The sequence below is a fragment of the Myzus persicae genome, unplaced genomic scaffold (assembly GCF_001856785.1).
Source record: "Myzus persicae strain clone G006 unplaced genomic scaffold, MPER_G0061.0, whole genome shotgun sequence".
Lineage (NCBI taxonomy): Eukaryota > Metazoa > Arthropoda > Insecta > Hemiptera > Aphididae > Myzus > Myzus persicae.
The window spans coordinates 88,791-105,448 of record NW_019104144.1 but is presented as its reverse complement, the minus strand read 5'-3'; the positions used below and the strand labels follow the sequence as shown (position 1 = coordinate 105,448).

Genomic DNA, 16,658 nt, shown 5'->3' with positions numbered 1-16,658 from the left:
CATTTTTTTGGCCTGTCTAGTTGTTATCAGAATTTTCAAAGAATAGAAATAACGCCCCTGAATCTGAACAATCATTTATTATGAATTAAAAAAATAAACATCAATTCAGTCATTTTCAAACAACAGTAACAAATTAATATGGGGTCGGGTATGGTGGCACGGTGGTTTGTAATTTTTAAAATTAATTTGAATTAACCTCTCATCAAATTTAAAGGCAAGAATATTATCTACAGTATTTCAGGGGATTTTATTGATATTGTTATTTTTAAGTTATGAGTAACTTATGACCATTTTTAAACAGTACATTTTTTGCACATTTAAAATAATTATAACTTATAGTAAAATAATAATATTAATAAAATCTTCTAAGATGCTCTATATAATATTCTTGCTTTTAAATTTTATAATAGGTAAATTCACTTTAATTTTAGAAATGTCAGAGTAAAATTTATTATTGTGAAAGTAAAATTTGCCATGCTGTACGTCTGTAAGACGGATACAACAAATGGCCATGTGGCGTCCTCTTAAAAGAAGCCCAGCCAGTTTAAATAAGGTACAATAAATAAATAATTATTTAACACTTCATTTTTTAAAACATTTTTAGAGGACTTTTATGATCAACTATATTTACTATATGATATAATTACTAATGCCGGTGTCAGTGTTTCAGTATACCAATATTTTACAGTACCTACCTAGTTAGTAATTATTACATATTTTACATCAACTTATTTTGGGTGAATTAAAGATTACAATAATCATTATAGTTATTATTGAAACTATTTGAATTATTCTTTTTTTTTCTTTAATTGTCTATAAAATGTCTATAACTGAAATCTTTATAATCTGAAATACAACCTCAAGAAATTATCTTTTACACAAGTTCTACCAACATTTTATTTTTAATCTCAATCACTCAAAAAAAAAAAACAACAATCAAACGCAATAAATTACAAAGTAACTACCTTCAAGACTATCTGCTTATAATTATTAGGACACAAACAAAAATTGTTAAATAACTTAATTTTAGTGCTTTGGTATCTATAGATTATAATAGGATTTACAATTTGTTTGACAAATATTAAGTCAATTTTAAAATAAAAATAAAAATAATTTTAGTAGATAAATAATATACTTAAAAAACCATAAATTTTACAGTATATAAATAAATGTATAATTATGTATGTTTTTGTTTTCAAATAAATTAAAATAATAAAATAATGTAAATATTATATTATATTGATATATTTATAAAGTTAGTGATAAATTAAACTATAGGGATCAATAAATAATGTTGACAAATCACAAATGTCAATATAGGACGTTAACAATAGTGTACTTCTACACAATTGTGAAATAAACAATAATACAATATTAAACAGTATTTAATTTGTATTTAGTTTTTCCATTACACCTGTTTTCAATGAACATAAAAAAATACAACAAATATTAATATTGTGAATTTTTAATTTCATAATCATGCAAAATATGAAATACAAAACGTATAAAAGTATAGGTATACAAATCTAGGTTATTTTATTGAGTTGTTTGGTGGTACCTACCATTACCTGTTGCATATCGTATCTCATGTATAGTAATTCTTCGGGTTTCATTCCAAAGCCAAAGTGCAATAAAAATTGACCATGTTTTTAATGGACCAAATAAAGTAGCTATCCAACCATATGCTCCAAAAAACCATATACAACACACAATTTGCCAAATTATCAGAAAGAAAAAAATCATATCCACATAAATATACGGTGAAGTAGTAAATGTGTATTGGGTATTTGGTAATGATTGCATTCTAAAATAATAATTTAATTGTTTTCATTGATTTGTTAAAGAAACAGTTCATAGGTATACCTTTTGTCAAGTCGGTGACTAAGTATGCAGTTAAGAGGCAATTGAAAAGTTAAAATCTAAAACAATAATAATAGTTAATAAATAAATTATATACTTAAACAATGAATTAATTCACAGCCATAGTTTCAATCAACTTACTTGTCCAAAACCATATGCATATATAAAAGAATCCTTTATAAGTTTTCCCTTGACATAAATGCCCCATGGAAAGACCCAACCCATCAAGTCAGTTACAAGTTCTCCAACAGCCCATGGACCTAACCCAAAAATTAAAAAATATGAATAGTAAAATTGTAAAGTTTATTATCATAAGAAATTAATTGATTACCTATACACAGATAAATGTAAAATAAAAGTAGAGTGTAAAATATACGATTCACACTTGACAATAAAATCATTTTTCTTGAGTATCTCTTGATCAGTGATAATTTTGCATTATAGTTGATTCTATCTATTAAAAAAAAATATTTTTTCAACATAAATTTTATTGTTTCATAAAAAAAAATCTTTATGTAATAATTTTCAGACTCAGAATAAAATTATCTTATTTCAGTTTCGCATTATATATTTGAATTAAATTTAAAAGTGACCATTATATTAATTTAATTATAAAACTGATTCTGAACTCAGGTTGTAGTTTTATAATGACACTTCAATTAATAACTAACAAACAAAACATTTAGAAGAAATATCAGCAAGTACAGTATAAATGTATATTCATTCAAGTCTATATAGAATTATTAGTTTAGGACTGTTTAATTATTTCCTGAAAATTTTTAATTCACAACATACTAAAATTTTAGGCTAAAGTAAAAAAATCAAAAGTCTTCAGTGATTGGTATCCGAATCTTTAGGCTATTTTTTTTTAATTCAGTAAATTGAATATTGAAGAAATTAGTATACCTATGTAATAGCATACAAGTATTCTGTCCTTATTAGCTAAAAATGCCAAAATGTTTTGAAAAATGAGGTAAAACCAAAAAATTTTCTAAATTTGAACTCGTTTAAACGAATACACCACGAGTCTAATAATATAGGCAATATTCAAACATTTTGAATGCTGTAAGTCATTGAAAAATTCACGAGTACTAGGTAAATACACCATAAAATAACTAGACTGAGCAAAATTGTTGTAACTGTAGGCATTTTAGCTTTATAGCAGTGGTTGGGAGTAGCCCACTAATTGTAGCGATTCTATAGTAGCAAGTTACTTTATTTGTTGCGATAAACTTAGCATATAATATAGCAAAATACTATAGAGTGCTAGAAATATACAGTTAGCGTAGCAAAAGTTATAATTATTTTATCAGCTACTTACAACCTAATTGGGCATAACTCAAATATTATATTTATAATTATAATAATAATGAGTGTATTAGTGGATTTTTTGGTTTAATCCATGATTAACTCACATTGTCAAATCCTGTCCAGTGACTAAATGTCAAATCAGTACAAACTACAAAGTTTCAAAAAAAAAAAAATTAAAGAAACAATTTTGAGGTATTTAAACAATAGCGTTAAAAGTAGCACTCTACATTTAAAAAAAGTAATGACAGGTTACTGTAGCTGTAGCATTAGCGCACTACAAAAAACCAGTATTATCCCAACCACTGCTCTATACTATAGAATCTATAGACTATAGTAATTTGTAGAGTGAATTTAAAATTGTAATAAAATCCAAATAACTTAATTTATTTATATTTAATAAAAAAACAAAATATACAATTTTTTATACCAGTTATAAGCCAATACTAAGGAACAACTTAAAAAAGAAGTTATTTAATTAAATATTTATTTATTTATTATATTTGTCATGCAAATTTACAAAGGAAAACATATATCATAATTGAAAACAGTAAAATGTACGATTTGTTATGATTTAAAAAAAATATAAGGCATAAAAATCCGTTTTTTTTATAAAAAGTTTGAAAGTGACTTACAGCATATTAGCTTATGAGGGCAGTATTCAAGAGCACAGTTAGTAGGTAGCAAGAAACTGTCAATACCTACCATGTTTTTGTCAATCCCACACTTGACATTACTGAATTATATTCACTTTAGTATTTTGTAGAAGTATCTTTCTAATTTGGCTTTTCCTTATTATAATAGTATCCTTTTTATATCTGATATATTATATAAATAGTAAATGAACATTTTTTATTAAAATAAAAATAAAAATTCATAACGCCAAAATTAAAGAAGACAATATTTTGAAATTCAACTGTCATATTAAAAATAATGAAAAATAAAACTCCATAAACCTTTAGTGTTAATTATTTAAATATAAACTTTAAGCTAAGTAAATTGTATGACAATCATACAAAATTAAAACAAATAATGTTCTTTTTCATTTTTATAATAAATGTTTTACATCTAAAAATAAATTAAGAAAATTTCTTGTAAAAACAAAAATTAGTAAATAAGAGTAAATGTATGTACAAATATTGAATGGTGGTATTCTTCTGTATTAGTAGAGTACTTATATTAAGTTGAAAAATATTAGATATGCTTAGCTAGGCATTAGTTTGAGACAAAAACCACTTACATTTTGTGCATTTGCTAACAAATCGATAAACTATAAGCGGCAACAGGTTAGCCAAAGATGCAATCACAAACATCATAAGTAACTGCAAAAACACCTTATTTTTAATAAAAAAAAAACTATCAAAAATGCTTACTTTGGTCATATCAGAATTAATCTAATAACAATTTTGAATTATTAACAAAAATAATGTTAGCACAGTTTTCTTATAAACCAAGAAGAGAGTTATTCATATTATGATAACCTTAAATAAAAATATAGAAGAAATGTCATTATGTGTATTTTAAATTTAACTACTTTCAGAATTATAAGATAAACAATGATTTACTATGGCTTTAAAATTTAATATAACACAAACATACTCATACCCAACCACAATAGCCAAGTAGGCAATTCTTAACTTATTTATTTAAATATTTATTGGTTCTTTAGCCATTATGTTTTATTAGTAAATTATCTCTGGGCTTAACTGCTTAAAGTAATAGAAAATATTTGAATAAACAAAATAAGTGCACAATTTTTGTACTTTTAAGCACATAAAATGCATGCACGTTTAGTATTTTTTTAAGTGATTTCAGTTTTGAACACTAGTAATAATTAACACAATTCATATTGAAGTTGAGATAAGGAAGAAAAAGATGGTAACATTTTGAAACTCATGAAAAATAGTATTTGTGATATATAACAGGGGTTACTAACTAGCGGGACCGCAAACACTACTTTACAGACCTTTATCTAGAATAGTTTTTAAATTTTTATAATATAAATTTAAAAGTTGTAAGTGTGTCATATAAAATATTATTTAAATAATTGATACAAGTAAATGCAAATTGAAGAAAAAATATATTTATGAACATGAGTAAAAGTCAATAAAACTGTTTGAGACCGCGGAAAGTTTGGTAAGTTTCAAAACGGACCTTCATGAAACTTAGTTGGTGACCCCTGATATATAATTACAAAATCTAAATTTACTCTAATATGACCAATTTAAACAATTAGAGTGCAAACCAAACATAAAAACTTACCACATCGGGAAAATAAACATTAAGTGGCCACTGTGAAAATAATTTGAGTCCCGGTTTAGAATTGTCTAATGAAAAGGGATGGTTAATTTCATGTTTACGTCCTTGAATATCTTCTACCATAACCTGGATATAATTAAACAGAATTCCAAATAGTAAATAATAAATGGATATAATATTTTAATAAACAATATTAGTTGTTAAAATACAATTCAAGTCACTATCACAATTTTAAAGGGCTAATTAATTTGTCCTTTTAAAAGTTTTAAGAGGAACATTTGATTTATAAATTAAATATTGATTTAACCGAACATAATAAGGAAATTACTTTTCAGTCAATTAAGTGCTTTAGTCTTATTGATCATTACTTATTAGAATGTTACTATAAACATAATATGTAACCTACAAGAGTTATAACATACTTCTTAAATCAGTTGTATGCATTATATTTTTGAACAGAGCAATTTTTTAGTTTGATGTAAGTTGTCATTATAATGACAATACAAATTAAACTTAAAATGTTTCAACTTATTTAATTGTAAATACTTACATGTAATGTATGCAATCCACTTGAATATGCATTATAATTCCATTCAATTATATAAAGAGGACTACCTTCCACATTACTACAATTTCTCCATTTATATTCCTTATCTATTTGTACTAATACGTGTTTGATAGGATCAACAGAAAAGGCTAATATTCTAAAATAAGTAAATAAAAATTAGTAATTAAATTTAACACAAAAATAATCTTTTTTGAGATTTAAAATACATACAATCAAATGTAAGAGAAGGTTTCATTATTTATGTATAAAGATGAGACAATTTAAAATAGCCAAGTGCATATGTATAGCTATTATACTACAGAATATATAATCCTTGATGTTTAAGTAGCATACTTTATATTACAGTCTACATTCATGAAAATGATATTTTTGAATTTTTTTTGCATTATGCATATTTATTTGTTGTAACTTAAATATTGACCACATAACAATTATAATACAGATAGTTGTATTTAATATTTAAAATACTTAAGAGTATTATCATAGATTAAATAATACTAGTGTCATATTTTAATCTATGGTACAATATAATATAAAAATTAAAATATTTATTTACAAGTTTTGAAGCTTTATCACTATTGAGTATTGGTCTGAGGGCGTACAATTTAACTTAATTTCAGCATATTCAAAATATTAAAAAAAAAACAGCTTTTATTTAATTAATTTTAGTGTTATATTTAACACATTTTATTTTACACAGATGACATACATTTCCCTGTATCTTGTAAATTTTAGTGTTTTGGTTATAACTTTTAGTAAAATTAGCCAATGATAAAATCTACTGTAGCAATTGTTCATACATTCATTGAATTTTCAATAAATTATGATTCAAAGGAAACATGAATGCTGTATAATTATTTTAAAACATATATTTAAATACCTAATATATTTAATATTTGACTTTCGATCTTCTTCAGTTTCCATATTACGTACAGTAAGCCATGGTATTTTTGGATTAGTGACTAATATAATTGGCCATTGACCATGGCGTATGTCAATAAATGAAAATGAACCTTGATCAAATGCTATTAATCTAAACCTATGAAGAAATATGACAGCAATGTTAATAGTCAATTTTACATTTAATCTAGATTCTACTAACGCTCTTCCATCTTTCCAGTCGGCTAATTCTAACTCTGCAAATCCTTCATTTTGCATTGTATACATTTGTGGTACCAAACCACCTAATGTATGCAAATGACCACATAAGTATACAATAGACATTGGATTTTCACCTATAATGGACCTTACCTAAAAGCAACAAATTAGTATCAAATAAATACATGCACAAATTAATTTGGTATCAGGTTTTACATTTTTACTTCCTGATGTAACAATGCATGAAGTTGGGTAATGTCCAAACCATACTATAGGATCTTTGGTATTATTTGCTAAAGATTGTAGATGAAGTATTTCAGTTTCATCCAAGTTTCCAATAAAATTAAATGGTCTTTTTGGTCCTGGATCCAAGCAAGCATCAACTGCAATCATATTAAGACTCATTCCAGCATGATTTGTAACTTTGTATTTGTATGATCGTGGATGAGACTGGCCTTGTTCAGAATATTTTCGGTAAAAATTTTTTGGAGAGTTTAAATTGTTTACATCAAAACTATCTAAAAATATAAATTGAATTACATTTATTATATTAAGTAAATCTTAAAATACATTTAAATTTTTGAAACTTTACCATGATTTCCACGAATATCTAACCATTTTGTCTTTTCAGACACTTTCCCAGATGTTAATACATTGTGGTACGCTAACCATTCTCCTTCATACTGTGTTGATCCAATACCATCTTTTTTTTTTGCATCAGTTAGATCTCCTACAAAAATATTTTGTTCGACTTAGTAATTATAACCTTGAATTGACATAAAGCATAAATAGTATGACTTAATAATTTTAAAATATGGACTTAAACAGTTGTAAATCAATTAATCTGTATCAATATCCCAATATAATATAATATTATAAATTATAACATACATCCCATAAAAAGCAAAAATGGAAACCCAAAACCCAAAAAAACTATAATCCATTACTTCAATATTTTAAAACAAAGCATAAGTTATTAAATCAATGAAAAAACCATTTGTAATTTATTCATTAATCAATTGTACAAATGAAATTAATCAACTTTTTTTTATGATCAGTATTGAGCAAGTAAGCAAAATAATTTCGTTCTTGTAGTTTTAAATATAACACTACAATAGACTAAATGTTATCATAATATGCCCCATAATAGGTATATAAGCTAATTAACGGATGAATAGTAATGATGATATTTGTTAAAAATATATTCCTATGTAATAATTTTATCAAGGAAAGGCTCAAGTGATAAAACCCACATCACCAGAAAATAGAGATTTTAACTGATAAATGCACCTTTTTACACAAGTTGTACAACTAGTTGCACCGGAAGAATTTCATCTATGAGAGCTACATGACTTGGTATTACCACTGTCAAATTATAGTAAAAAAAATACCAGGTTTAGATAATTAGGTTACAAATATTGGATTGGTACTCTGTATAAAATACAAATATATACTAAAAGTATTATTATTTTAGTGATAGATAAAAAAATAGAATCAGTTTATTATATTTGATTTTCATTTTAAATATTTGTTTGATTACCTATAAAAGAAAATGTTTGTTGTAGAATTATTAAAAGGACACTACAATTTTAAAAATTATAATAACTTGCTTTAAAATTTAAATTTAAAAAAACTTGGGAGATTCATTAGGTAATATTCATACTTCTATGGGTCTTACTATTGGTCCAGACCAAGAAACATTTAATGGAAACACATTATATTTGTCAACGCAAACATTTCTTTGGTATAGTCATGGCTTAATACTAAACAAAACAGAGTTAAATAGATTATTCAAAACCTAAAGATTTGCTTTGTTGTGACGTGTTTGTAAGACAGAGACAACACATGCGGGTGTAGCGTCTTCTTAGTATGAGAGTGGTGTTCTTCAACTGGTGGGTAAAAACAATAAAACCCCAATTTCGTTTCATTTTATACTTAGAATAGATGATAGGTTCTTGAGCTTTTTGAACTCTGAAACACCTCAGCATGGCCCTATTGGCCCTTTAGCCACACCACTGAATGTAAGTTTCACTGCATTATTACTATTATTAAATCAAATAATACATTCTGTTTACATAAACACATTTAAGATTAGAATTTACAATTATTATTTACGTAGGTAAACACCATATTATATATTAAACATAGGACCTACTCAATTTTAATTTGAACCATTATGATTTATAAATTAGCAAAAAAACATACCACTTGCTAAAACAGCTGAAGGCTTAATTGTATCCAAAGTTAATTCACAAAATTCTTTGAGCTCAGTCACTCGCTCCCAATCGTGGAAAACGCTAAGATGTAAATCTGAAATCTATAATAATAAATGTCAATAGATTGCTATTATGAGACCATACTTTAGTTTAGTGCATTCTGCCAAATAGTTAACATTAAAATTCTTTACAACTAACATTGATAATGTAGGAATTAAATTTAAATTTATTTTTCAATTGATCACTGTTTAAACTTAATATGAGAAAATCAACTGTTATGATATTACTTAGTATAGTTTTAGATGTTTATATAATGATTTTAAAATTTTAAAATTTTTTTAATTGAAAATATTTACCTATACCAATCATATTTCATTCACCATAAAACTAAAATTCCAGAAAAAATCTTGATCAGAATATTGTAAGTTATAAGCAACTCTAATGTTAATCAAGAAACAATTGTTGGTCTTACGATAACTGAATTTGTCATCCATATTGATAAGTTAGATGAAACAAATCTATAACTTTCCTTAATTTAAAATCAATTATCTGTGTGGTTTAGTCACAAAAAATCAAAATAACAAACAGACAATAGGTATTTACTAAATCAAATAACTGTTACTGTTATCGTTACCTGTAGGAACCAAATCAGTCTATTTGTAAGATTCATATTTGACTAGGACCGTTTTTCATTCAATCGTTGTATTGAAAAGCTACAAGTTTAATTGTTAATCATATTGTATTAATTGTGACGACGGCACAGAACTTGCAGAATTCTACATGATAGTTTTAACATTCTGCTAACGATTCGACGGTTTGCTATTCGTTAATCCGATATTCTTATGTCATTGTTGAATACCTATTAGAATAATTTGGATTATGGAGTGATTGTCAAAGCGCCGGAAGCCGATTGGACTTTATTTTCTTTTATCACTTTAATGTTGATAGTTGATAGTAATTTACACGAACAGCTGCTGCTGCTGTAGGTCACGAAGGTTACGTCATAAATTAAACTATTTTATGATTTTTTGAGCATGGACATGGCCTATACGGCTATACCATAATAGACATAATATACCTATTAGCTATACTAGCCATGCTGATAAATTCGTCTTTTAAACCAACTCGATTTTTGTCAAAGTTTATATTTATTATCTATTTGTTACCTAACTTTTACTGAACTGTAAAGAATGTTTGCAGTGCTGTGGTTCATGAGTATTCCATAGACTACTAAAATGATATCTATTTAGGTGTATCATGGTCGATAGGTAGAATGTAGATCCGCCTTGGACCATAGAAATAAGAATCCTTGGGCCCTGTCACAATCAATATTTGACTGTACGTCTGTACCATACATAAATATTAAACAAACATTGAACATTTAAGTTTAATATCAATGTCATCATAGTCCATAGTCCATTCACGGACCTAAATAGTAAATATCTATTAGACAATAGAAATATTTATTATTTACTATAATGTTTAAGTATTATACTTAATATACTATGTTCTGTATAAGGTTTATGCTAATAATAGATTTTAAAGAATCCATGAAATCTTAATCTTTTATTCCATGTACAGTTTTGTATACTCGAATGACAGTGATATCTATGAATATTAATTGGTCATCCTGTTAAGTGTTAACAGTTTACTGATCGCGGCATTGCACTATATTTCATGTATTCGTAATAAATTAATAAGCAATAACTATAAGAAGTAATAATAAGTCTGTGGTACCACCACCACAATATTTATGTATATATAGTACAATGAAATAGTATTATGAAATAATATCTTAGTCCGTGATAAGTGATTACCACTTCCACAAGTCTTATAAATTGTTCAATGTGTTTTTGCTTATGGGCTATCTACAATACGACTACTATGTACTGTTAAAATTTATATTTCTCACTTAAAGTTTACAATCTAATTATTGTCTGTTATTAATTTATTATTTATTAAAGATATTAGATAGTAATTTGTAACAGTTTTATATTTTTATTAATCGTTATTTGTTTTGCCTTCTCGTACCGCCTCAGTTCTCGTGTTATGTGAATTATTATATCATGGTGAAACCTTACAATTTCAATGTATTAATCGTTATTTTTTCTTCGATTATTGAACTTAACAATATCTCGATCACATTACAATGATATGGCGCCTCAGCTCTGATCAGTGTTGATATTTTATTCATTGTAAATTAAAACATTTTATTGTTTACTCAATAGCAAGTAACTTAATTTTACTTATCATGGACAAGGATGAATCAATTCGATTGTATGATATGACCGATTATTATATTGGTCTTGGACTTGCCCTGTCTTCGAGTGGTTTTATTGGTTTGTATTTTATACTATTTACTATTTTTTTGATACATTTTAAAGTTTAATTGTTATTTATAAGATGTAAATCATCAAAATTATTTAGTATTACCAAAATTATTTTAAAAGAGTTAGGTAGTTGTTAGGAATTTGTTATAGCACCCTGTTAAATTTAACATTTTTTTGTGTTATTAATCTTGTGCTAGTGTTTGTTTGACTCTTCAAACTAATATATTATATTATGTCTTAAAAATGAAAATTTACAACAATAAATATTTTTGACTATATCCAACTTGAATCAATATGTATTTGTGTGTATGTAAATCTATTTGATATTAAAATTAAACGATCTGGTTCATTTTTACTTCCTATCAGATAAGTTTCAAAGGTTAACAATGTTTGTAATTAATACTTTATATCTCCCTCTATTATTTAATTTAGTCCGCCACATTCCATTTATTATCATTTAAGATAACCTTTATATTGTATATGTATACATATATACATTTTATGTACAATAATTATAAAAATATAAAAAAAATGAATAACTACCTACCAATAGTATCGTGGTATTAAAATGTGTAACTTTTTTCATACACAACATTTATTTTTCATAAAATAATGATAATAAAAGCTTATAGAAATTTGGCTTTAATTATTAAATAATATTATTTAACTAAAAAGACTAGTTCTCATTTACCAATATCTATATTCTATTGTTACCTATAATAATTAATTATTTTATATTTTTTGTTTCTAATGTAGTATGCTACCTATTTAAAATAAAGAAGCTTCAATTAAATTTTACTTTTACTATTAAAAATATGGCTTTATTATTCATTGTATTAGTGATTATTAGGCTTGTTGAAAAGTATCAAACATATTTCAACAGCAATTTAACAATTAATAATATTACAATGGCTTGGTGATACACAGTCGTAAGCTCAATCTGCGGAAACGCTTTGAGTGCACTGGTGGACATTGCTAGTTCTTGGATGGGTGACCACCTAGATTTTTAGCAACACATTCTTGCCAGCCATACACAAACATGTGTTAAAATCCTACCTTAACACCTCACACCCAGTGGTATATGTTGCCGGGAGTTCCCCTAATAAAAAAAAATAATAATATTAGAATCTATTATATATTAACCATTATAAAATTGAGTATGTTTAGGCTTGCATGAATAAAAATATATATTTGACATAGTGTAGATTTATTACATTTTCAGTTAGTGACACAAATTTCAACAGAGATAGGCGTAGAAGAAATAAATAATAGAAAGTTGTTACTTAATAACTATGTATTATTTTTAACTAATTTCTTTAACATTTCAGAACTGTACCTATAATAATATTTTAAATTACATCAAACTTATGTACCTAATAAATTGTTTTATTTGTTTAGGAGCAAGTTTTATTATAAAGAAAAAAGCTCTTGTTCAAATATCATTAGGAAGTGGGCGTAGAGCAGCTAATGGTGGATATGGATACTTAAGTAATTGGTTATGGTGGTTTGGATTATCTATGAGTAAGGCATATTTTTTTTCATGATACCAAAGTTTTACATTATTGATGAATTTTTTTATTTATTAGTGGCTTTTGGAGAAGTATTTAACTTTGCTGCTTATGCTTTTGCTCCAGCTTCTGTGGTCACACCACTAGGTGCACTAAGTGTCATTGTTGCAGCAATATTATCTTCAAAGTATTTAAATGAACAGCTTAATTTATTAGCGAAGGTGAATATAAATAAAGTCAAATATATGGTTAACTTTATTATTGAATTAAATATGAGTATTAATTTTTGTGCAATGATATTTTTGTCATTTTGTTAGCTGTTCTTGGACTAGTATATAAAGCTTATTATAAATTTTTAAGTCAGAAATAATCATTTCATTTTTGTGTTCTATTATTTTTTAAAAGTCGAGAAAACAGTTAAAATTTTATTTTTAAATGAATGTTAAATTATTTTAGTTTCTGTTTTGCCTATTGAAAAAAAACTTATTTTCCTTTTAAAATTTTTATGAAACATTTTAATTTAAATTAAATTATTGAAATTTTATTAATTTTATATTTAGACTATTGTCTAGAGTTTCTCCTGTATTTTAATTTTTTTTTTATTCATGTTATAAGCTATTGTAAATTAAATATGTTAAGTTTAAAAAAAATAAACGTATTGATGATTACTTATTAAAAATAATAAGTATAAAGATAAGTAACTAACAAATGTCATAAAAACAGTAAGATAAAATTGGAATCAAACACACCCATGTATACATAGTATGCAGTCATATAGTTTATTAGTGATAAATATTTATTGTATAATATATTGCCGTCATATAAAAAACATGTCCTTTCATTCCTACATATTTTATGATTTTTTTTGAAATCAAACAATACATTCTAGAAATTAAAATAGTTTAGCTCTTTTATTTTATTGTTGAGCTGTAATAATTTAACACTGAAATCTATATAAATAGAAAAAAAAATGTTATAATCATCTGATTTCTCTGAGATTCCAAAAATTAGTGTCTAAAGAATATATTAATGTGCATATTATATATCATAAGATGGAATGCATAACATAATTGCCAACTATCTTAAGTCCTACAATAATATTTATTAATATATTTATAAGGTCATATTTATTAAGTTTTGCTACCCATGAAACAATAATGTTGCTCATGATTCCCATCAACTAAATATTTTTTTTTTAATGGAACAAAAAATAAAAACAACTATGGTTACTGGTTAGACAATTATGTAATTTATTACATAATATATTGTAATATTTTTAGCTCATAACTTAATATAAATTTGAAGTAATCAATAGTAGATATTTATTTTTCTTGTTAGGTTGGTTAGGTTAGATTACCGAGGAAGTCAAACAATTATATTTTCAGATACGACTTCCAACTAATGTGGGTACAGAATAATACAGTTTTAGACCTTTTTTATGTTTCTATATATATACACAGATTAGGTTTCAAAGTATAATTTATACATTCAATTGTATAATAACATTTCTTAGGCTTCGTCTTTACTATTAAGTAATATAATGAAAGTGGGTTGACTTAAAAACTTTACTTTAAAATAGTTAACTTATGTTTCATTGTATAAATAATTTTGTTTCTGGTGTGGATAGTTTGTTGTTAAGTGAATTTGTCATGTAAACATTTTATACTTAATGATTTATAAATGATAACTGATGAATTTTTATGTATTGAGTTATAATAACATTGTCATTGTTTTAGATTGGTTGTTTTATGTGTATAATTGGTTCAACGGTGATGGTAATTCATTCTCCAAAAGAAGAAGAAGTTGACTCCCTTGAAGATTTATTACAGAAACTTACAGAACCTGGTAGGTTTTCTAATATTTATTTAATGCATTGAGATTTGTATTATTAACTGATTATGTCTTTCTTGATTTCTAGGTTTCATCATATACACTAGCATAATGTTAATCATAATTTTCTCAATATTCTTCTACTTTGGTCCACGGTATGGTTCGTCAAATGTTATTGTATATGTTATAATGTGTTCAACTAGTGGTTCATTAACTGTTATGTGGTGTAAAGGACTTGGACTTGCTATAAGAGAAACAATATCAGGTATGTATCAACTTATAGATTAAAAAAAATGCATTTTGTGTTTTGTAATTAAATATTTATATCTTATTAAACAATATTTGTAATATTAGGTCAAAGTGAATTCACAAATTGGTTAACCTATATGTTTATTGTCTTGTTGATTACATTTGTGTGTATACAAATGAACTATTTGAACAAAGCTTTAGACACTTTCAACACCAGTGTAGTTACACCAGTTTATTATGTCATGTTTACAACTCTTGTAATAACTGCGTCAGCAATATTATTCAAGGAATGGGAACATCTGCAGTTAAATGTACTTGGTTTTGTCAATATAAGCAGTAAATTAAATTGTTTTTCATTTTCCTATTTTATATGCATTTTAGGATATTATTGGTATCATTTGTGGATTCCTTATAACTGTGACCGCAATATTTATGTTGAATACATTCCGAGATGTGGACATGTCACGCAGTCATTTTGCATGGAGGACTCGTCAACCAATTACAAGGAAATCTACAGTTGAAGAAAATGCTCAAACTTCTGCCCTTATTAAAAATAATACACAATATGGCACAAGAAATGTTTGACATTCAGATAACAACACTATTAAATTTAAGATCAAAAAGAAAATAGTGAAAATATTAAAATCCTTTGAACCAGGGTAAAATAGATTATATTATATTATTTTGTATAATATACATTTAGTTTTTAGTCTTAAGTTCAATTTTTCCAAACCAAACAGTATGTACATACTAATACATTTACTTAATGTAGTATAAGATCATCAAGGGCACAATTTGGAGGGAGCTGGGGGAGGGGGTGTGATTAGCCTCCTGGTTTCCATTGAATTTGCGCCACTGTTTGCAAAGATTATTTTGTTAAAGTTGTTTTTATATTATATATTGTGTAAAACTAACAAATTAGCATATTATTTTGATCAGTTACTTTCTTCCAACTGCTTTTTTTTATTTTATTCTTAAAGAAATGCATTTATGTATTTACCTAATATTGATAGTTATAAAAATATTTATAAGTTTACACAATAACTGTTTTTTACATATCTAGTGAAAACTAAAATATCATCAGCATGTTAATAAATATAAAAATCAATATTTTTTATTTATTATGATAATTATATGATATATAAATAATGTAGCCATCAAGGTATATTATCACCAGTACAATGTTTGTATGCAATCGTTGATGCACATTAGAGAATTCTATTTCATAAGTTGTAATAAAAAATAATACGTGTTAGCTTAATGAAAGTTAAACAATTGTTTATATGCACCTAACTACCAAATTGACTTACTCTTATGTGTATAAGCGATAGCATATGAACGGGGTAAATATAAGACTGCTTAAATATTAAAAAATAATAAATATATTTGTTGTTTATATAACGATATTTCTTAAATACATTTTACCAATCCA

The 16,658-nt window shown here is 25.5% G+C and overlaps 2 protein-coding genes across 4 annotated transcripts; one reads left to right on the top strand and one right to left on the bottom strand.

Annotated features, from left to right (window-relative positions):
- Window positions 1-1,226: 1,226 nt before the first annotated feature.
- Window positions 1,227-10,221, bottom strand: LOC111039234 (transmembrane protein 62-like). Of its 3 annotated transcripts, none has more exons than XM_022322623.1 (14): window positions 9,944-10,221; window positions 9,299-9,410; window positions 7,686-7,823; window positions 7,310-7,611; window positions 7,098-7,246; window positions 6,876-7,034; window positions 5,978-6,131; window positions 5,431-5,553; window positions 4,409-4,502; window positions 2,192-2,314; window positions 2,002-2,120; window positions 1,864-1,919; window positions 1,563-1,804; window positions 1,227-1,414 (listed from the first exon to the last, which is right to left on the bottom strand). In XM_022322623.1, exons 1-14 carry the CDS (start codon window positions 9,977-9,979, stop codon window positions 1,386-1,388), a joined length of 1,836 nt encoding a protein of 611 aa, XP_022178315.1. In that variant the 5' UTR covers window positions 9,980-10,221; the 3' UTR covers window positions 1,227-1,385. The 3 variants fall into 3 exon arrangements, with proteins under 3 accessions (XP_022178315.1, XP_022178316.1, XP_022178317.1); XM_022322624.1 differs by having other exon boundaries at window positions 1,569-1,804; XM_022322625.1 differs by having other exon boundaries at window positions 1,228-1,414; window positions 4,409-4,490.
- Window positions 10,222-11,013: 792 nt separating this feature from the next.
- LOC111039200 (magnesium transporter NIPA2) lies at window positions 11,014-16,658 on the top strand. The gene is made up of 7 exons (XM_022322571.1): window positions 11,014-11,648; window positions 13,038-13,160; window positions 13,226-13,368; window positions 14,884-14,992; window positions 15,066-15,242; window positions 15,332-15,537; window positions 15,608-16,658. The coding sequence occupies exons 1-7, from the start codon at window positions 11,561-11,563 to the stop codon at window positions 15,809-15,811; spliced, it is 1,050 nt and encodes a 349-aa protein (XP_022178263.1). The 5' UTR covers window positions 11,014-11,560; the 3' UTR covers window positions 15,812-16,658.

Coding starts and splice junctions, on each gene's coding strand:
- LOC111039234 (XM_022322623.1), bottom strand. CDS start 9,979: ATGAATCTTACAAATAGACTGATTTGGTTCCTACAG. Junction 7,247..7,309: donor TTACATCAGGAAGTAAAAAT/GTAAAACCTGAT, acceptor TGTTGCTTTTAG/GTAAGGTCCATTATAGGTGA. Junction 4,503..5,430: donor ATGTTTATTTTCCCGATGTG/GTAAGTTTTTAT, acceptor ATTAAAAATAAG/GTGTTTTTGCAGTTACTTAT.
- LOC111039200 (XM_022322571.1), top strand. CDS start 11,561: ATGGACAAGGATGAATCAATTCGATTGTATGATATGACCGATTATTAT. Junction 13,369..14,883: donor AGCTTAATTTATTAGCGAAG/GTGAATATAAAT, acceptor TCATTGTTTTAG/ATTGGTTGTTTTATGTGTAT. Junction 15,538..15,607: donor GGGAACATCTGCAGTTAAAT/GTACTTGGTTTT, acceptor TATGCATTTTAG/GATATTATTGGTATCATTTG.